Genomic DNA, 23,799 nt, shown 5'->3' with positions numbered 1-23,799 from the left:
CCACAAAGTTTTTAATTTCAGAGCTAGTTTTTAAGCTTTTGCAACAAACCGAATTGAAATCGGTCTAACGACGATCAAATAAGAGCAAATTTAGCAACAAGCAACTCGTGAACCAAAATAAACAAATTTTAACCTGAAATATCGTTATTCTCGTTTCCAAACTAGCTGTAAATGATTTTTTTCAGTACAGAAATCATCATTTATCTTTAGCATATCGAAAATAAAACACATTTTCAAAAGAATGTATGGATTTCAATGGTGATCAATTTCTCCCGAATTTACCTCATAGTACCTTATAGAATTATCGAATTTATTCCATGAAATATACGATAGAATTTCCACCAACAGCCATAGAGGTTTACTGGAGCACATACCAGTACTTGTTTCAAAATTATACTATTTCGGGAAAAATGTACATAAAGCTAGTTAATTGGAAATTGTTATAAAAAAAGTCAATTACACCCCGTTCCATGGTATTTTCCTTCGCAATGTTTCTAGAATGCCAACAGGTTTTGAAAATTATAGACGAGCAATTCCATGGAATATAAAAAATAGTTTTCCATTTCCGTCATTTCCGATTTCGCTGAAACTGTGTACAGTTGTTACTTTTTGATATAGGATGAAATCAGTTCTTCATGTAGACTCATGACTGCTGTTTCAAAAGGGCCTATCCAAAGATGTGACTGGTGAATAAAATATTTCATATCAGAAAAACGGTTTGTTTGATTGAAATGGTATCATCAGCAAAGTTGTAGGTAATAAAATTGTCGTTCTAGAAAAAATATATACACTGTAAAAAAAATTTCCAGAATGACACAATATATTCAACATCTCAAAAAGTACCTTTTTCAAAAATCTCATTTTTTACACATTTAAGACCACAATGTTTGCCGCAAGCTGACAAAATTTGGTTGTGGTAAAATGAGAAAAAAAAATGAGAATATCAAAAAAATTTTTTTGATTTCAGCCAAAATGGTTTGTTTGATTTATGATATGTCTTCAATACAGTTGTGAATAGCAATTATGTTGTTCTAAGAATAATATTACCGCAAAAAGTAGTCTTCTTAGGGAAAAGTAAAAAAAAATATTGTAATTGAAATGAATACCTGCCAAAGTCTACTTTTAAATGATCTAGTTTCCTCAAAAACTACATATAATTGTCTACAAATTAATGGTTTTTGGAATATGGTAGAATAAGAACTAAAATAGTGATGATTAAAAGAATGTTTTTTTTTTTCAATTATTTTAACAGTGTATATTTTTTGGAAGGATAAAATTCTTATTTCTTATTTCTGACCCTTAGCAGATTTTTTTTTCTGTGTGGACTCATCACTGCGAACAGAGCTTAGATCTATTGATAACCCTTAGTAGATACACGGCATAGAAGATTATCCTAAAGTTCGATTCATGTCATCGAAAAATTCGGAACATCAAGTTATGGGTGTCTATTATTGATAAAAAAATACTTTTAGCGTTTAAACAATTTGTTTGATCGGTATAGTGTCCTCGCCAAAGTTGTAAATAATAGTTTTATCGTTCTAAAAAATACATACGTACTGTAAGAAAAGTTAGTAAAAAAATTGTATTTTTTTTTCAAAATATCGAAACATTTCTAGTTTTATTCAACCATATTACGTAAAGCATCTATATTTGGACAATAATGGGTAGTTTTTGTGCGAAAAAATTCAGATCTTCAAAAAGTAAACTTTTGTAGTTGTAGACTTACAACTTTGCTGAAGACATAGGACATAAATCAAAATAAACTATTTTTGCTTAAACAAAAAAAAAACTTTTCGTTTCTTTGGTTCTTATTTTACCATCATTAAATTTTTACAGTTACTAGCAAACATTGTTGTCTTTAATGTGTAAAAAATAGGATTTTAAAAAATTGTGAATCGCGAAGAACCGTGGACTTTGTGTGTGTGTGTGTGTGTGTGTGTGTGTGTTTACAATTCATTTCCCACTGGCCTGCACTGGTTTTATGGAGAAAACCTATCTGCATCCATTTCTTTTTCATATTTTAATTTTTTAATATATTACATAATGTAGAGATGCAAATATGTATAGCCCTGGAGATGAAAGGTGACAGCGTACATTCTGAGATCGCCATCATAAACACTAAGCCCCGCATGAATACGTTGTTATATCTATTAGACATAACATTGTCAGTGGTGGGCACCATTCCGCTAATTCGCTAAATCGCTAATTAGCGACGCTAATTTTAAGTTAGCGGCTTAGCGGTTTCGCTAATTTTTGAGCTGATTAGCGAATTGTTAGCGTCGCTAGAGTTTTGACCTTCGAAACGCTAATCGCTAATCGCCAATTCGCTAAATTTGTAGAGAAGCGACAAAAAACTATTTACAAAATTTGTGAGTTGCTGATGGCGTACATAAATTTATTCGAACGATGAACGTAATTTACGGCGAAAATTACATTAGAACGTATGTTTCATTCAAATAACGTTCATTTGTCTTCACTGCACAATGGTCCAGAAACCAAATTTAGCGGGAAATTTGGGTCTAGAGCTCTATAGCAATGTTTTAGAGAAAAACTTTCTTCTACAAAGTTGTTACATATGATAAAGCACTTATTGAAAAATTATCAGAAATTGAGATGAGCAGAATTTTCGATGCAATCAGGTATACTAACTAGTAACTTTTTTATCTTTGTAGATAAGAGAAAAACTTGTTCTACGATGTTATAGCTCCAATAATTTTAAGTAACTTTGTAAAAAAAAGTTTTTCTTTATCTTTAAAAACAACCGATTTATATTGAAAAAACACATATTGCGCCCTAACTTCTTTATTTCAAGTTTCATCTTAAAACTGTCCTCAAACGACTTTTAGAGCTTTATAAGAGAAACAATTTGCAATGCTGATATTGTAAATATCTCAATTCTACTCAAAGTTATTAATGTTTTTTATCAAAAAACATGCGTTTTTCATTCTTTTTGGGGGAAACATAAAAAATATCTCTTGGTCTCATTTTGAAGGGCATACTCTACTCTATAAATGGAGCAGTTTTTAAAAATATGTTATTTTTTAAATTTGAGTAAATTCAATTTGAAAACCTGACAAAAATTTCGACTGTTTTATATATTACGCATATAAAAGCACGCAGATTTATTTCTCTGGTATTTTTTTTATAACTAGAAATAATTACCTTCCATTTGATCCAAAAAGATTGGAAATCGATCAACTGGTTCAAAAGTTATGAATTTTTTGAAATGAAATACATCGAATATAGCTGTTTTTTATGGTCACCCTATTGCTATAGAGCTCTAGACCCAAATTTCCCCCTAAATTTCGTTTCTGGACCATTGTGCACTGTCTAGTGTTTCTCTCTTCACGCCATAGGTGCAAGTCAGTCTTTTTACCATAGAATGGGGTTCCAGTTATCGGACAAGCTACTAGAGAATCTCCTGAAATTATGGCAACTTCTTCGATTCAAATAATAATTGTGTTATTTATGGAAATTTTTTAAAATAGTTAGCGATTAGCGATTAGCGAAAGTTCCGCCAATATGGGTTTATCGTATCTAATTTTACTTCTCGGTCGATGAGTTTTGTGACAGTTTCAAGTGATCTTAAACAAACGTAAACTTCGAAAATATAACAATACTTTTCCTACTTGAACCCAAACCTTGCGGTTTCACCAATTACTCCATTATTATTCCGCGGGAAACAGCCTTTATTACTACAATTTTACGTTGAGGCAAAACGCGCACAACACTTATAGCGATTTTCTTCATTCCACGGGGTTAGTGCCAACTTTCGGGTGGAATGAAAAAACGATCTCGATCTACGATCTAAAGCCTTGCGTTGGTGTGCGTGAGGCCATGTGCAATGTAAACACAAATAAGCCAATCCACGAGACAGTTGCGATCAGCTGATTTCAATCTGTTTTCAACTTATGACAGCTTTACGTATATTCGATCGGTCGCAATTTGGATGCAACTCGGATCCAGAAGCGTAAAAAACAAATGTTATCCGATCGGTAGCTTTTGTGTTGCGGATGCCAATCCTAAATACAACAATAACAAATCATTTTTGATTTTATTGCCGACTTTAAAGGTTTCTGTTTTGGTCGTGTTTTGGTTTTGCAGCTTGAAAAACAGCAACAATAATAAACGTACAAGCATTGATAAGCCACCCGTGGACTGCCTTATGCTGTCAAAATACTTTTTTCCATCCCGCCATCTCTGCTGCATCCCACCAATACCTTTGCTGCAGCAATTATTTCTTCTCTGCCTTCCATGATTTCACTGCACAGACGACAACACATTTTTCTTTTGTTTTTAGCATCACCCGCGTGTTTTGACCGTTTTGACAGATACGATGTAATAGTATTGGTGAACCCACTCGCAAAACTGACAAAAATCACAGTGTCAATATCGTGCGAATAAAGAAGGGTTTTGACAGCAGTTAGTGCGCTTCCAGGTCAAAACGAGGTGAGCTGGTGGAATAAAGAAATTCGCTATTAGTTCGATCATGAATGACAGATCATAAATCACGCCTAGAGCGAATTTCTATTCTACCAAAATGCTCTACTGCCCGGCTCTCACCCTCGCTCGCGCACGAACACCTCACACACACACACCTTCACCAAAGCAACGACAGAAGCAAATAAAAGTCAGCGAGCCAAATGAAGCTGCATCTTTGAACTAACTTTTCACTCACAAACTAGCTTGTTTTAAACGAACTTCGCATATTTCACACACAATACCTCGAACTAGAAATGACTAGGTACATCACTTTATGAAATCGTTTACACATAAATCGTGGAGAATTCACTATTTAAAGAAATGATTAAAAAGCACGTTGCAGCCATTCAGTTCTGTGCTGCCAGTTCCTGTGAATCGCGAAGAACCGTGGACTTGTTCAGAAAGCAGTGCAGTGCTATAAAAGGCGCAGTATTAAGGGAAGTTGGTCATTCGTGTATTAAATTTATAAAAATAACTTCTATAGTTTGTTTAGTGGAATGATAAATGGTTCATCATCCGGAAGCCTTCCTAAATGATCGAACTTTTCCGGAATCTTCTCCCTGGTTAAATTAATACAATTCGTTGTCTCAACAGCTAATGCCCTAAGGAAAAAACACAACATAAATAAACCAAAAACCTATCGCGCTAGGAATCTGTTTGTAGTCCGTCTTAACTCAGTAGTGTGGTTTCGTCAGCTTTTCATCATATAACTTCCAGGCATGGTTTATTGTGACCGATTATGATGACTATTGGTTTTGGTGACTATTGCTCACCCTATAAAACCAGCTTACGTAGTGTGCACGCTTAACTATCTCAAAATTTTAATTCGTACACCCCTTTTATTCATTTTACTACTTACTGACCCGTAGTGGCTAGCCACTTTTAAAATGCATGTTGGACTATTACTTCGACTCACTACAAATACTGATATTTATTCTAAAATGATGAAGCTTCTTCAAAAAATTTAGTTTGGAATCAAGATTCAGCTATGACAATTCGACAATTCGATGCAGATGATCAACACTAATTTTGAACTCAAATGTTAATTGTGGAAACATCCTTCTTTCAGTGTATCATGAAAATGCTTGGATTGATCGTTTATTTGAAGACGAATGAACATCTTGCCTCCCATACGGAACCGTTTTTGACGCGGCTTTTTTAAATTTTAAAATCGTTTATTTAGAATGTCTGAGGATCGTTCGTTTTATTTTTTTCCTTGATGTTCAGCTCAGTTCGTAGGTGGAAATAACACTGTTGTTTATTCTTTTTTGATAGTATTTAGCAGAAATGGTTAAAAACCATTTAAAAATGAAGTTTTCTACGCGAATTTCGGAATTCAAGTGGTTTTTTACGTCGATTTCGGAATTTGTCTTGTTTTTTTTTTTTCAAACAAATCAAATGATTGGTTTTTGTAAGACAGTACCTAGGTTGTATTTTAGAAAAATCGAAAACTACTTGGCGATATTTCAAACATCTAAAATAAAGACTGTTAATCAAATTTGACATCATGTTTCAAAGTAATGACTAATAGTGTAAGCTTATACTGTATCTGCATTTATAAAGCAATAACATAATATCTTATTATTTAAAACGTATTGACTGGTGATATTTTTACATATCGGCGAAGGAATTATCGCTTTAACCGTACAGTTTGAACGTCAGAGTATAGTTAAAGGATTACGTTGGAGCTCTTGTTTTAAATAACCCATGATGTACTTGACTTTTTCATAGTCGGGTACCGTCTTATGCCATCTCTTAACAACCTAATTTTGATGAAGCTGTATAATGTTACAGGACTAATTAATAATCAACTGATAGTGGTTTGGTTAATTTCAAATCTCTGGGTCATGCTGAATATTTATGATACTACGTTCCTTTTACATCCCGAAATCATCTTCCTCTGTCATCATCTTCCTCTGTCTCCAGCGAAACATTATATTTTTGGCGGTTTTTGTCGATGCAACTGGATCAGAACATTTAGCCATGTGCGAATAATAACACGTGTGTCTAAGAAAGTTTAAACTCAGTTCACTCTGATTTCCTCACGCTTCAATGGGTCCGTATCAGGCGAGAGGAGGTGTGTAGAGGACTAAACACAATCAATGGTAACTTGTGGTTGCTGCACATAAAAAAATAACAAACTTTGGTGTACCTCAGGTTCATAGTTTGCTAGGAAAGAAGACAGTTTTAGTAATTTGCGTTTGGCGTGTGCGTGACCACTGACAGCTTACGAAACCATATATATTCCGATTAGTTTAAACGCAATTTTTTCCAAGATTAAAATTTTCAAAAACTCTGAGTCTATTTGAATTAACGGGTATTAACTTGAAGTTTGGATTTTTTTCCACTACTCTCAAAAAAGGTAGATGTACCTAATGAAAAACTGATTTATTTCTCATTAAGATACATTTATTACTAACGAAAAATATTAATACACATTTAAGAAAGATCCGTAATGATCTTTCCGACGAAACCTTTTCATGATACCGGAACAAGGGCGGTGTACGGCCTTCACGTCGATTTTTCGAATGCATCTCTTGATTCTACCAACTAACTGTTTACAGTTTGTTGCTCTTCAGTTAATTTTGTACCCCAAGGAAATCAAAATTCCAAAAAAAACCTTCCATTGAACGACACTCAAGCGGACATTGTACGAAGCAAATATTTGAGTTAAATGACGATCAATATTTGTTTACCCGTGTAATATCAAAGTATTTGCCTAAATTATTTGTTGAAAAATTTTTGCCATCGTATTTGCTGAACAAAAATTTAGGCAAATATTTGACTCGTCTAATGCCGTTCTTTGCTAGTGAGGTCACAACCAAGCAAATATTTGCTTGTATTTTTTCTTTGTTCATACTGAAACTTTGTCATGCTTCATTTAATATATTAGTTAATTTCTTAACCGAACTTAATAATATAATTGCAGGGTCAAGTAATACTCAATACTCATTACTCAATACTTAAAGTCATTGGTTTCTTCCTTTCCCAGCCTTCATTTATTTATTTATATAGTGGTACTTTATCAGTTATCCGCAGCATTTTCGTTTCACCCTTAAAGTTTGACCCAATCTCCCACCAGCACGCATTCAAACAGCCTTCTGATTCTCGTCATTTCCCATGGTAAATTGGCAAGCATGACCAGAGGGGCAAACTAAAAACACTTCCTTTTATTTGCGATGGGCAATTGTCACTCGGAACAAAATATATTAAATAACAACGGTAACCTTTATAAACCAAAACAAAGCAATTATATTTTCTAGTGGCAGATGAAATATTGTTGGGCAATGGAAACTAGATTTGTTATATTTTCTACAAAGTGTATTTCCTGAAGTTAATTTGCATCGTGTAATAGCACAGCTAATATATTTGCAAAAAAAAAAAATGAGCGAAGAGACTTTGATGTCAAAGTTTTGAACAAATATTAGTTATAGTGTAATTGCGTAACAAATATATTTGCCCGAAAAAGAATTTTGCGCAAATAAATTACATACCAAATATTGCAAATATTTGCCTCGCCCAATGTCTGCTTAAGACAGATTCGTTGGCTTGCATATTTTGGGTACAAACGAGGTCGAGCGGTTCGCACAATGACCAAAATACATTCCTTCCATCAGCATGATGTTCTCGAAGGAATGGAATCAAAATTTTCCTCAAACATTCGTTCTGGTACACATCTTGAATGATAGCCAAAGGCGTCGTAAACAAATCCCGTAACGCATGTAGAGGGGGAGGGGGGGTTGAGTCTGCGTTACCTATTGTTACGTAGGGAGGACGTAACTGTGATGTTTGCTATAAATTGAAAATTTCGGAGGGGGGTCAGGCTGTTCAGCGTTACGTAATTTTATGGGGGGGAGTCATATCGAACGTTTCTTATCGTTACATAGGGGACGAGGGGGTCTGAAATCTAGATTTTTAGCGTCACGTAATTTGTGTACGACGCCAAACCAGTGGGATCGAACCAATGGAATATAGAAAGGTACGGAGATGGTTTGAGTCTCGGGTTTAAAGGGCTTCTTTTTTGTTAACAGTGATGACATAGAAGTCAAAAAGCAATGCCCAAAAATCAATGTTCGGTACATTTTTTTCAAGAAATTTTCACAACTTATGACAGTTTACGGCTGAAAATGCCTACCTGCGTCGTTAAACAATGCGGAACACAATTCCGAATGTCTTTTTCTTGTTTTTGGAGATCTACGTCACGAGCCCAACACGTGCTTCTGTTTACCTCTTTTTCGTTACTAATACAGACAAATGTCTTCTTCTTCCTCACCTTTGTATACCTCATTGGGATCGAACCATCATTTTGACAAAAAGAGAGAAATCCTTTTTTGTTTGATAATTTGACAAGTATTCCGCAATGAATTGGTTTCGAGGTTTGCCGAGTAGTAAACACATTTGAAACCGGAACATTTTTGCATTTAAAATATTTTACTGTGAACTGTTTGCCAGATTTTTGAGCAGCTTTATTAAAACTGTACAATACACTTATGCAATGCTTCTTGTTTTGGCCGCCATTTTGAACAGAGCTGAGCATACTTAAACAAAACTGAAAAGACTGTCATATGGCGAAGAGAGAAAGTTTACATATGCATACTGTTATATTCTCGTCCTCTCTGAGCGTGATTGTAGTTGAGTAAAAGAATCTCTTAAAACTCTAAAACTGTAGTTGTCACCCGTTACTTCTGAAACAATGCGTGGGAATACGAAGTCATTTACAGCATAATTTTCATACACGTTTATACAGAGTGAATTTTCTAAAACTTAACACTCTTGAAAAATTACTTATTTTGTCATCATTTACAATTTTTTTTTCAAAATTTCGCATTTATCAATTAGGGTAACCGCTCCTATAATCATCTCAGTACCTATATTCATCTCATTACGCCTTTTTTATCAATTTATCGTCAAATTCTACCATATTTTCAACGTAAAACTTACAGCCACTTGAGAAAATCGAGAAGCAAATAGATTTACTTTCAAAAATTTGTAGAAGTTTGACGGTAAATTGGACAAATGAGAGAAATAAGATAAATATAGGTGCACCAAGCTGTTGTGATGAATAATGGAGCGATTACCCTACTACTTTGATGTGAATGTAAATTTTCCTATAATTACCTAATTTTAAAACAAAATGCTTCTACCAAAAACTAGGTGCTAAGAATAGCACAGCGGTAAAATTAATTCATTTTTTACCAGCAATTACACCAGCAAAAACACTTAGAACCGTACACCTGAAGCAACATTAAGTTCACGGCTTCCCTTTGCTTGATGATGAATTGTGCTTAAGGCTGCGACTTTGTTTGCTTCGGTAAATGTTTCCAGCATCGAGTGTCCATACAGGATATTTATAGAACTTTTCCCATTCAACCCTCGGCAACTGAGTCCCTTTGTCCGGATGCAACCTGGGTTCTTTTCCCCGAGAAGCAAAAACTCATCTTACACCACCTGACAGTTTTCAAAGATGACGAAAATGCTCTTGCTTTGATGATATAGCGAGAAGGTGCATTTCAGTTTGCGATATCCTACGGGCTTCGTTTATATATTTATGTATATATTTACATAAATAGAAAACGCTGCTGCCATCGTCACATCCTGGCGATGACCCAGATTTTAACGTTGACTGACGTCCCACTATAAAAGCGGGTCGCCTTCACACCGTTGGTCGCTCTGTGCTCTGTCAGTTCCGTTCAGCAGGAAATCCTAAAGTGGATTCCAAAGAAAGCAAAAAATTGCCCTAGACGGCTTTGCTGGCCCCTAGTGCTACGAGTAGGTGCGATGCGCTGCCTGCCAATGGCGATGATGACGGGGATGATGACACAAAGACGACGGATAAAACTGAGTCTGGTCATCGCTTGACAGTTGCATGACGCTAGTTGGTCATTTTGGTGTCAACACCAAACAGTTTACGTGGTGATGCATCTGCAGTGAACAGCCTTCAGGGTGCCTGGAGATGCTGTTGCTGGACAACAGCGGCACTATTCTTGCACTGCAGATGACGACCGATCCATCCGGGTGCAAGGACTAAAACTAGATAGAACACCAGCTTAACTAGAATAATTGACGGCGTGCATCAACTTTCCGGTTGGCAGTTGCACTTCCTTTGGGATGATAAATACGTTGATCTCGTCATTCGAGCTGGGAAATCCAATTTAGTGTATTTGCAAAACACTAACTGGACAGCAAATTTATGCGTACCTATAAACCTCAAACCGAGTTTGGGTGTTTAGTCCAGGAATCGTCTTGGCTATTGGATATTATCTGTTAAACCTAAAATTCAAAAATGACTTAGATTTCATCTCTGAAATAGGTCTAGATAATAATAATCATTGAATTTTCGATTGGAATGTATGTCTTCGATTCGCAATTCACGAAGGATTTCTCTCCTCGCTATCATCACATCGACAATGTAATTGAGAATGTAGGTAGACATATCGAATGATTCTAATTTGGTTTATCAAATACTTGTGAGCGTTGAAAAAAATAACCGAAAAGCTCGATGTTTAGCGTTTCGGTAACACTTCGCCACTCAAAGGAACAACATTATATTTACACGAGTGGGAGTGAAGTGTGCTAATTGCAAAGGAAACCCAATCGTTCTACAGCGATCCGGTTTGGGGCAAACGATTCTAATTAAAACATACGCCCCTATCAACGGCAGCACTCCCGTTTCCGACTGCCAATCGACGTAAATATCCGGTTGTCAAGATTCTAGCATGTTCTCATTAGCCTAGCAGAGTGGATATGTGCGGTTACATGTACAGAAGTAGCACAAGTTAACCGCTCACGCTGGTAGGTATAAGTTTCATATCAACAAAGTTCTCGGAACGGAATGGAAAGCCTCTCTGCGCCTACCTACAGTGCCACAGGCCTGCCGAAACCCGGCCAACATCAAATGGCGACTGTCACGTACAGTTTGAAATACACGGGAAACTTTAACCGGAGTTGACTGTCACCTGCAAATTCAAAACGGTTTGTACATTCATACCGAGAGGGAAATTTTACGAATGAAATGAAAGTTGTAGCTATCGGTTCAAACCATGCATTAAGGTGAGTTATTATGAAATAACTTATCACCATTGTTGCCACTTATCACCAACCATTTCATGGATCTTAGTTCTTCAATCTAACAGTTTATTTGTTCTATCGTTCTTTAGTTTTTTCTCCAAGATTTATATGGATGATTTCTCTCGAATTCAGCCGAGCGAATTACATTTTGTCACGAACAATGAATTATAATTGTCGGCTTTAGGTATAAGAAAACAGGCAGCACATGAACTATTTAAGTGAGAAGGTTTTCAAGTAGCGGGCGTGTTTCTATAATACGAGAGGCAATTTATACTTTATAGATTCTAATACTACTGAACAGTAAACCCTCCCAGCTGGTCTCGAGGTATGATCTGGTCTTGTTGTCGTAGGTTCGAGTCTCGGTTCGAGAGAGACTGTCTGTAGACTGACTGTAGGATCGTAGTGCTGGCTACGCAATTGCCCTGTACACTTAAGAGTTGGCTGCGAAGTCTGTGTATAATAAACAGGAGGTCAAGTTCCGAATCGGAATGTAGCACCAAGGCTTTGCTTTTACAACTGAACAGAATATCGTGAACATTTTTATGCAGAAGTTTCCGAGTACAGGTTATGTTAAGGAATAACATTTTCATCCGTTCTGTAAAACACTCATCGCAAATTGCAGCTTTTGTCAGGTATTGGCAACGAACGAACTTGTGTTATTGTTTTTCGTGCTTGAAATCGCTTAACAACTATTCTAGTTTGCATTGGTTTAAGCTTAATTGAGCTTAATTTTCTGCGAACGAATCGTAACTGGAGTGATGCATTAGCAAAAAGGACAAAGAACTTTTAAGGACTAGTCTAATATGTAACGATGTATCTCTGAAACTAAACGAATTAGAAGATGAATGTTTTAGGTAAAGTTTCTCGTTATAATAATAACAACAACTTTGTTGAAGACTTCATTTCTCTAAAATGCAAGAATGAAAAGTTAGATTTGGCAGCATCACTAGCGGCGGGGATCGAACTTAAACTTAATGTCATGAAAGAATGACTTTTCGTATACAATTTTTTTTTTTTTTTTTTTGATGATAGTATTTCAATAAGCGGGAACTTATAGTTGGTAACATCTCTGCCAACCCGGCTGGTGGCCTTGGTTTGAATCTCAATGCTGACATAGGGGTCGATGGTTGTGGGGTGGCGTGATCCATTCACAAACAACTCAACTGATCTAGATTTAACCCTAGCCGAAACCAAGAGATATTCTGAGGTGAAAAATCCCTAGGATCATGCCTTCCATCGCATGAGAAGTAATGCCGTTGGCGCCGGTCCGCTAATCAACGGGTCGTAAGTTAGAGTCCTGGGTGAAGTCGCCTCCCCAGACGACGGTGATTGGCACTACAACAGTGGCGGAACAGGACCGACGGGAAATAAGTGAGAATAATAAAAAATAGCATTCCACTAAAACTAGTATTTGGAGAATAACGGGTGAAAACCACAAATTTGGATTATTTTTTCTACAGCTGTCAAAAAAAGGTGGAAGAACTTAAATAAAACTGAATAATTTTTCATGAAGATACATTCATTGCCAGCTAACAGAAAACATTGAGTTTTTGAGAAAGGTCCGTTACCGGCCTCCAGACGAAGTTTTCTTATGATGCCGAAACAAGAGCGTTGTACGGTCTTCAAGTCAGCTTTTCGAATGCATCTCTTGATTCTACCGATCAACTGTTCACAATTCTTTGATCTACAGTTATTTTTGTACCTAAGAAACTCAAAATCCCAAAGAAATCTTTTCGATTGGACAACACTAAGGTGGATTCGTTGTGTTACATATTTGAGGTACCAATGAAGTCGAGGTTGTTCAGAAACGTTTGTGTTTTTTGACGTACTGTGATGATATTTTCTCTGGCCAAAACACATACCTACTTTTTATCTGTATGGTGTTTTGGAAGAAATGAAATCATAATGTTGTTCAAACATTCGTTCTGGTATATATTTTGCTTGATAGTCAAACCACTGGGCTTAAACCACGATTTGACAAAAAGGAAAAAGTCCTTTTCTGTCCACTACTCAGGCCGGTCTTCCACTACCTTCCTGGCAAATCATTTGTTTGTTTATTGTTTATTTGTTTATTTCTAATTGCATCATCTGACATAAAGTCTTAATGAAAAAAGGATAAGCATTAAAAGTAACTAGAGTTAGTTAATCTACGTTTAAAAATATGACTAGGCACACCATATTGAAAAAGATGCTCGACACTCGTGAATGTTCTCACACAAAAGGCAACAGGTTCTTAATAACCATAGTTCGTGCGATGGAATTGGTTCAAAAGCATCGAAGAGGGGCCTCAGCATACGTTGAGATGCACGGAAATTCATCAACGACAGCAACTTCGGGGAATCCAGTTCAGCGTTCAGAATCTTGGCAATGCATACAGTCTGCTGTACTTTGCGGCGGTGCTCTAGAGTGTCAAGTCCAAGCAGGCGGCAACGATCCGGGTAGGGTGGCAGATTCGTAGGATCACGCCAAGTAGTTCTTTCAGAGCCAATCGGATTAAACGTCTCTGTATACGCTCGAGGCGCAGGTTCCATGAAAGCTGGTGCGGACTCCAAACCACACTTACGTTTTCTAGTAGGGGTCGTACAAGTGAGCAGTATAAAGCTTTCAGACAATGGGGATCCTTGAAGTCACGTCCAATTTTTGCGATGAATCCTTATTGCCGACTTGCTTTCGAAACAATTGCAGCACGGTGTCTATCGAAGGTCAGCTTTCTGTCAAGAATAACTCCAAGGTCGTTAACGTAATCTACTCTACGCAGTACTTCTCCGTCGACAGCATAATCAAAAAGTATTGACCGTTCAATGCGGTGAAAGGTTATCACTTCACATTTTGCAGTACTTAGAATTAGCGAGTTTAGTTTACACCTCGTCACAAAGGTATTTAAAAGTGATTGTAGACGATAACAATCCTCAATGGTGCGAATCGTCAAGTAAATTTTAAAATTATCGGCGTAAACTAATCTGCAACCAATCCCAAATGCATCAGCAACGTCATTGAAGAAAATAATGAAAAAAAGCCGTCCTAGGTTACTACCCTGTGGTACGCCAGACTTGTTCGTGAACGCAGACGATACACCTGATCCAAGCTTAACTTGCAAAATTCTATTGCACAGGAATGATTCAAGCCATTTAACGAACCGTGATGAAGCACCAAGACGGGAAATTTTGTTCAGCAGTATTCGATGATCAATTCGGTCGAAGGCAGCTTTGAGGTCAGTGTAAATAACGTCAACCTGTACGTTTCGTTCGAGTCAGAAATGCAATTCGACGTGAAACCCATCAGATTTGTTGTTACAGATCGTCCAGGAACAAAACCATGCTGGTCCGAAGAAATGTAGTTGCGTGTGCAATTCAATACAATAGAGCTTCCGATGATCTCGAACAATTTAGACGCAGCTGACAGATTAGTTATTCCACGATAGTTTTTGACATTTCGTCGATCACCACTTTTAAAAACCGGAAACATATAGGAGTGCTTCCATATCTCAGGAAACTTCCCTTGAGCCAAAGATTGGGTGAAAATTGTGCAAAGTGAAGCAGCCAGAATATCAATACAACGGCACAAAAGAACGGCCGGTATTCCGTCGGGACCAACAGTGTACGAACATTTAAGTTTCTTAGCGGCGGCAGTAATCATGGCATGCGTGACTTCAAAAATGTCAAGATCAACAAGGTCAGCTGGCACATTAGCCGCAGTACGCCGAGCATCGTCATTTGAGGCACAATCCGTGGCATGATTCATAATTGAGGTTCGCAGGAAACCATACACAAAAAAAAACGGAAGATTATCGCTTTCAAAATGGTTTACCGTGAACTTTGTGCTAAAATTTTTGTACAGTTTATAGTGAACCGTAGAAAACGAACTCAGCATGCAAAAACAAAACAAAAAATACTGGCATTAAGAAGAAAGATAGAGCTTTCATATACCTATTCTCATTTCTCTCTGAGCGTGTTTGTTGTGGAGTAATTGTGTTCTGATGTTTGAACTTCGGTCTCCAGTCATGACTAAACATCATCGAGTTCATAAAAAAGTTGCTATAATGCACGAGAAATATTGACATCTTTATCGAACAAGACCCGTTTTCTTTTCTGGGGTTTCCTCTTCCATTTTCCAACATTTCAGTAATCATCTACCTCGTGCAACGCATAAGTGCCAGGTTTGGAAAAAATCGGTTAAAGCACTTAAAAGTTATGTCGAAGTATACCTACATTCAAATCTTGTCTTGTCTGAACCTCTAGATTTATTTCGTACATGTAGTTGAAATGCATTAACCAGCAAGTTAAAATCCCTAGTAACAATATTGATTTTATCATAGTTTTATAACGCTTAATACAGCCAAAACGACGCTATAAAACTTTGATAAAACCAGTTATGTTACTTGGGATAACACAACTATCATCCACATATTTTGCTTCAAGTTTCTAGTCACTTCAAATGAAGAAAACAATCAAGAATCAATTAAGACAAAAGAAAAAAAATTAAAACAGCAAAAATTTCCTGATTGTTCCAAAAATTACATTGGTCGACAAAAGAAAAAAAAATGCGGCCCTAAACCATAAACTAGAAAAAAATGTTAGATCATAACTACAGAATTCTCCCTACCACTTTGAAAAACACGTCAAAAACTCCCACATACTCCAACGCGAACGTTAACCATGCGCCTCCTTTCTCTGTTGAATCGATGGAGACGCAAGGTGAACCATTCGACAGCGTTCAAGAGAACTAGTTCAGTGGGAAATTTGGATCTGAAGCTCGTCGGTAATATTGTAGAGAAAAACTTTCTTCTACAAAATTGTGCAACATTTTTCTGCAATCACAAGTTATGGTGGCCAAAAGTTTCGATGAAATCCAGCACCTAACTTTCTTATCATTGCAGATAGTGTTGAACGATGTTCTAGAGAACTGTAAGCTCGTCAATTTTGCACAACTTTGTGGCAAAAATTTTTTTCCTATCTTTCAAACATTTGAACTAGAGTTGCTTTATAGTTGATAAATCATAATAAAGTGACGATGAAACAATGTTGCCGGTACCTATATCTTTACACCTACTTAAAGGGTTATATACCTTTTAAGTTTTCAGAAAATCAAAAAAATTTTCATTGCATTCTAAATCTTTATGTACAACATGTTGAGAACATTTTTACATTTTTTCATAAAGATCTGAGCAATAGAAGGAAAGTTAGATTTCCAGCGCGCCTCGCTACAGCCGCATGAGCTAAACTTGAAATTTTCTACACATTTATCTCGGAATGGTGTTTCTCAAGATATGATTTTGCCGTGTAACGATTGCAGTGAAATTACTGAACCGATTTTCTTAATCTTTTCGCCTTTCTCCAACACAGTAAAAAAAATACATTTCTCTAAATGCACATAAATGGAGCATTCGAAACCATATTCCGTGTGGCATTATATTCACATGCAATGTAAATGAACATATTGTTATTTTGCATGCATATATTCAAAGCTTGAAGTTTATATCACTTAACGTACAAATTCACATGGTTTAAAACGATTCTGTATTATGCATTATAACTATAACTTTGTCCGTTATGTATAAAAATTTAAAATCACGTTTTGAAAAGAAACATATTCCGCAGACTGCTTAAACTCACTCATATTTCTCAGAGATGGTTGGATCGTTTTCCACAAAATTAGTGTCATATGAAAGGTCCAGCTCTCCCATAGTACACTATTTAATTACACTGTAATCAGACTGTAGCTTTGTTCGTTATGTATCAAAATGTGAAAATCACTGAATTTCTTTACCGCATAAACTACAACCCCGATCTGAACAAAGTTGGAATCAAATGAAAGGGCTACCTTCAAAACCCTTAACTAATGAATTTCGTATTGATTGTACATTTGGTTTAAAAGCTATGAAAACTAATGTACTCCGAAGACTTTTTAAAATCACTCGCTTTCATCGATGATGGTTGGACTGATTTCGGCGTTCTTAAAGTCAAATAAAAGGTCTAGTTGTCCCAAAGATTGTAAATTATGTCATTACAGTCAAACTTTTATTTTCATCATTATTTATCAAATTGTAAAAATAACGAAAGTCTCTTCTCTCATGGATTACATAACTTGTTCCCTGAAATGTAGCATTTCTTATGTAAAATTGGTCAATAAATTGATTGGTGATATTTTCCTTCTGTGCAGAGCACGGGAACGGGTCTATATTTCAAAAAAATACGCAAAAATAGGGTGAAAAGAGAAAAAAAAACAGACCATTTCCCTTGTCCTGCCCAAAAATAAATCATCACCAATCAATTTGCTGACCAATTTTACATATTAAATGCTATATTTCAGGTTGCCAGCCCAGCGCCTTCTAATTAGTGGGAATTCGGGTTCATTTTTTCCCAGTTGCACACTGGTTGTCTCTAACAAGTAATTTATTTCATATTAATTTATTTTGTGGTTCAAAAGATTTGGAAAGAAACGTAACTAAAAGACTGTTTTAAACCAACTGCTCAGGATAAGATAAGTGGCCTCAATATCATTTTTATTTAAGTTAAACGTTCTAAGCGTTTTGCTAGTAATTAAATTGCTCGAAATTAGGAATCATTTCTTCCATTTTACTAACTCTTTAGCACAACTCATTTAAAAAATAATACGTCAAATTTCATACATTATACTTTTATCATTATAAAATTCATTTACATGATATACAACATCGCTATTTTTGGGACGCAAAGAGTGGAAATATCTTTATTGGATCATATTTGGCAATTCTAAGATGTATTCCAAAAGACGGAAACCGCAATTTCGGATTCCAAAATGATAAAAAATACAAATCAAAAGATATTGCTCTTAAAACACTCTTACAATGTTAACGTGTCCCTTAACGCAACTTTTGCATGATTCATATACCTGTCAAAGTTAACCCTTGCAAGCCCGGTGCAATATTTCATATTTTCGAAAAATTCTTATAACTCGGTTAAAACTCAATCAAATTTGATCGAACAAGTTTCCAAATAACAAAAAACGTATTGAATTTACTTAAAGTAATCTTAGTTGAAGGTTAATAAGGTCAAATTTGAAAAAGTGAGTAAAGTTTGATAAAAGCTCAAAAAATGTAATTTTCAACAATGATCATTCCATACCATTAAAGAAATACTGATAAATTCGCAGGAAACCACAAAGATTTTAATTTAAGAGCTAGTTTTTGAGCTTTTGCAAAAAAAAAAACCGAATTAACATCGGTCTAACGATGATCAAATATGAGCAAATTTAGCAACAAGTAGCTCGTGAACCAAAATAAACAAATTTTAACCTGAAATATCGTTATTTTCGTTTCCAAACTAGCTGTAAATGATATTTTTCAGTACAGAAATCATCATTTATCTTTAGCGTATCAAAAAAGCGCATTGCCGAAAGAATGTATGGATTTCAATGGTGATCAATTTCACCCCAATTTACCTCATAGTACCTTATACAATTATTGAATTTTTTTCCTGAAATAGACGATAGAAATTTCTTCAATAGCCATAGAGGTTTACTGGAGCACATACCAGTACTTGTTTTAAAATTATACTGTTTCGGGAAAAATGTACATGAAGCTAGTTAATTGGAAATCCAAATCAATTTCACCCCGTTCCATGGTATTTAGAGTAAATTATGAATCCATTAGAAATAATTAATATGATTTTTTTGGAAAATTCAAAGTTTTCTGGCCACTTTGTTTCAAAAAATAATAAAGTGCAAATGAGAAAGGCTAGGTCTCACTGCTAGGTGGATTAATTCGTGTTTTTGCCTTTCTCCTAGAAAGGTATAGCATTCACTGGCAAAACTGAAGGCATAAAAGTGGTCTCACTCGATTTTCTCAGAGATGATTGGACAGCCTCCCCATCTGGTCTCGAGGTACGATGCTGGCCTAACAAGCCGGTCGTCGTATGTTCGAGTCTCGACTCGGGAGAGACTGTTAGTGTCAGTAGGATCGTAGCGCTAGCCCCGCAATTGTCCTGTACACTTAACGGTTGGCTGCGAAGTCTGTGTATAGTGAACAGAAGGTCAAGTTCTGATTCGGAATATAGCACCAAGGCTTTGCTTTTTATTGGACCGATTTTCACAAAATTGTTCTCAAATAGAAGGTTTAGTTGCCACATAAAACCCCAATAAATTTTATTGTAATCGGAATTTTAGTTCGATTTTCTCAAAGATGGCTGGACCGATTTTCATAAATGGAAGGTCTAGTTGCCTCATAACACCCTATTGAGTTTTACTGTTGATAATTGATTTTTTTTACAATCGGACTTATACTTTGCCTGTTATATTGAAACCTAAATTAATCCACCTAGCGATGAGACCCAGCCTTTCTCATTCGAACTTATCATTTGTTAAAATAGATTAACACCAACACTTAAAAAATACACTTTGATAATTCCTGCTGGATTTGTTATTATCTTGTTTTTGTTCACACAACTATACCGAATATTTAAAATATAACATTTACACACATATGAACATACATTAACACATATACATGCAAATATTACTAAACCTTTTCAAATATATGATGCGATTTTGTTTTTGATCGAGGTATAATCGATTTGTACTCATATACTGCGTATAAATATTTAGATTGTTTATGTCAACTTTAGTTAGTAGATTTCAAATAATTTATAATTGAATGTTGTTCCTTATACATTAATTTGAATTCTTTAACACAGTTGATATTACTAATCGTTTCTGAGGGGCATCCAATGAATGGGAAAATACCAATCAATATGGGTTCTTGAAACCTGCATTATACCCAATGGCTGGAATCCGACCTCAAACCTTATTTTTAATCCAGATGACCAATGCGATTCGGGGTAGCGGTATGATACCCGGAGCCAGAAATCATCTTCAGACGCCATTTTAAATTACTAGACAGTTGCTTCCGGTTTCTGGAAACCTGTCTAAAAGAGACAAACATTACGCAATGTGTGTTTTTCAGTACCCGGGATGATGCTCAGAGGCCAGGAATCAATTCCATACTTCATTTTGAAATCCGAATTTGCGACCTCCGGTTTCTGGAAAACATCCTTCAATTGCCAAATATAATCCAATAAAGGTATATCCACTCTTTGGGTTTTAGAATATTGATGTCGTATTTGAAGGAATAATTGGAGCATAGTATTTGAAATTTGACGTAATATTTGTACTAATTAAATAGTTTTTCTATCATAATGACTCCTAATTTCGAACTCTGATCAAAGCTAGTTTTAAACAGCCTTTGGGTTTTGATTCTTTGTAAGTTTGAGGAACAACCTGTTCGTTTTACACCTGCTTTCTTTAAATAAGTCGAGTAATCCTTGTGAGAATAAAATTTTAATATTTTTTTACAATTTAACACATAATGGTTAAAATAAAAATCCGATTACACTGGTCAACACAAATGTGGCCCGAAGGTCAAACTAAGAAAAAATGAAAAATGTAGCTTTTGAACCATTTTCGTGAATTTTTCTCTTTCTAGGGTAACTATTGTGAGCTTTAGAGCATCATTTTTTTCCGATTTTGTCAACCAGTATTATAATTAAATGTAATGGGTACCAATACAGCAACTAAACCTTCAATTTAAAATTAAGATTGTTGAAATCAGTCATGCCATCTTTGGCAAAACGAGGGAATTTAAAAAAGTTTTCTGAACACGTTTCTTTTCATAACCTTCGAACTACATGTTCAATCACTATAAAATTTTCATTTGATACCTATTTTGTTCAAATCGGTTGTGTAATTTCTGAGATAATGGAGTTTCATAACTTTTACATTTTGATACATAACAGACAAAGTTACAGTCCGATTATAATAAAATTGAATAGGGTCTTACCAGGCAACTAGACCTTTCTATTGCAACTTATTTTGTGAAAATCGGCCCATCCATCTTTGAGAAAAGTGGGTGAGTTCAAGCAGTCTTAGAAACACGTTTCTTTACATAACTCCTGAACCACATGTCCGATCCTTATAAAATTATTTTCTAAATGGTTCAAAAAACAAGCCCATTCTGTTGATATCAATTTTGTTCAAATTGGTTGTGTAGTTTCTGAGATATAGAAGTTTTGTGATTTTCACATTTTGATACATAACCTCGAAAATAAAAATCTGATTGCAATAAAATTCAATAGGGTCTTATGGGACAACTACACCTTTCATTTGCAATTAGTTTCATTTAAATCGGTCCAGCCATCTCTGAGAAAATTGAGTGAGATTGGGAGACCGTTACATACATACACACACATACAGAAAACGGTCAGCTCGTCGAACTAAGTCGATTGATATACGAGATTCGACCCTTTGGAGCACTTTTATACGTTTGTTTTTTTCAGTGATTGCTATACCTTTCTAGGAGAAAGGCAAAAAAAGTATACGAAAATGCTGTCCTAAGTGAAACAGCCTGCCGTGACTGGTTCTGTCGCTTTAAAGAAGGCAAATTTGAAGTTGACGACTGTCCACGTGAATGAAGTTTTTTTTTAAGGTCTGAGATTGACGTGTTTTCACTATTTTAAATTAAACTGGAGGTTAAGTGAAAAAATCTTTTTGATGAGGAAACACAATCTTTAAATGCCCCTGCCTCCCAGTGAGGGTGAAAAAAAAACATTTTAAACATTTTATGCCGACAGACGATACTAGAGACCGCGCTTTCCCTGCCGTCTCCGATCGTTTACAATCTAATTTCCTGCCTGGCAGAGACGGTCCGGGCGAACCCATCGCATGACGCAATGCAATGTGTGGCACATATATTTCCGCTGCATATACACTGCCAGCCGCAGACACAGCTAGAGATACCCACCGCTGACTTGACATCCTTTTTCGTTGACAACTTCCGGTGGAAAATTTTGGCTGGCTCGGTTTCGTTATCACTCTCGGAAGACTCATCCCCGGTGCGTGGACTTCCCGGCGCTTCGGCCATTCCTCTACGGTGTCACTTTGGTACGTCTCACACCAGCACGCACATACACACACAGGCACACACTTACCACCTTCCCTCCCGTGCGTGTTGTTTAGAACAACCAGGGGGAATATGCAAGTGATGAATTACACCGAAAGGCGCTAATTTTGTTTACATTGCTCATACCACTGTACGAAGTATAGACAGAGAACTAAATCCTCCCGCTTCGAACGCGATTATCTCTCACTACGACACTAGGGATGTTCTGTTCTCGGTGGTTGTTTTGTTTGTACAGCTTCCGACACGCTTGTTTTCGCGCTCTCTTTTCCCGTACAGGACTCTCACAAATTGGGCACTCTTTTTCTGTTTATAACCTGATCAGTAAACTTCTTCTTTTTCGGTGTAACACGGTTTAATGTTACAGTAGTGTCATTCGCTTGAAATCGCCACTTTTTTCTTTCTTTTCTTCAATGCAATCCATTTTACATCGCCGAAGCACAATGCACCGGGTGGCACCATTTCGAGTGTGGTCCCCATTTTTGGCGGTTCTCATTGTTTGGAAAATTTGTTGAATCCGGTCCTACCCCAGAGCTCTCGCTCATCACACCTTCACCTTTCGAACGGTGTATTGTTAGTTTACACTAGCGGAATGAACACAAAATTTGCGTCAAACTGTAAATTTGGTTGCGCACTACAGTAGAGCAGCTAAATAGAATTCTATTTTAAACTAGAAAGAGGCTAGCTAAAATTTGTATAAATTCTAAACTTTTTCACAGCATTTCCATGCATGTTTCAGGGCAAATTTTCTCTTCTTTCATAGCTGGGTACAAGGGGGACAATCACCCTTCGCATAGTTTTCGTTCTGTACCGAGGCCCATTAGCATCCGCAAAACTCATCGAATCGGTCACAGCACTAAAATCACCGTACCACACTTATCAGTATCACTAGTTAATTCGAAGGCTTCCGTGCCCAATGTTTGGCAGTATTTCCACCTGCTGCACACGCAAACTTTATCTCTTCTTGTTTTCAGTGTTTCAGGGGAAAACTGGACCTGCTCCTGTGAACGCCTTAAGGAGGACTAGTAGAACACACCAAGCAGCAACCCAGAAAGGACTGAACGGCACTGTCGAAAACGAACAAAAACGCGTCACTATCGTAACCGACCGCACTGTTACACTAGGCTAGTAATTAGATTGAGCGATTGTGAACCTATTTTCCATGTTTTAATGCTGTTGGGGCTTTGGTTTGGTCTGGAGGAAGGAAAAACTGAAATTTCGCACCCGAGCAGCAGCCCTTCCACCCAATAACAGGCGAGGCGAGCGCTCTCCGGTGGCTTGCGAGCTAGAGTCTCCCCTGTTCTTGTGCCCATGCTGGTATG

General features: G+C 36.5%; 1 protein-coding gene across 1 annotated transcript in view; it reads right to left on the bottom strand.

The window, feature by feature from the left end:
* The window catches only part of LOC129732569 (diacylglycerol kinase eta), a 260,168-nt gene extending 236,369 nt beyond the window's left edge, over window positions 1-23,799 (bottom strand). Inside the window, exon 1 of the mRNA XM_055693541.1 lies at window positions 22,322-23,799. Coding sequence (XP_055549516.1) covers window positions 22,322-22,441 — 120 coding nt within the window. The 5' untranslated portion in view covers window positions 22,442-23,799. The remainder of the gene's footprint in view (window positions 1-22,321) is intronic.

The sequence above is a fragment of the Wyeomyia smithii genome, chromosome 3, assembly GCF_029784165.1.
Source record: "Wyeomyia smithii strain HCP4-BCI-WySm-NY-G18 chromosome 3, ASM2978416v1, whole genome shotgun sequence".
NCBI classification, from domain to species: domain Eukaryota; kingdom Metazoa; phylum Arthropoda; class Insecta; order Diptera; family Culicidae; genus Wyeomyia; species Wyeomyia smithii.
Note: the sequence above shows the minus strand (reverse complement) of the source record. Positions and strands in the feature narration are given on the sequence as shown.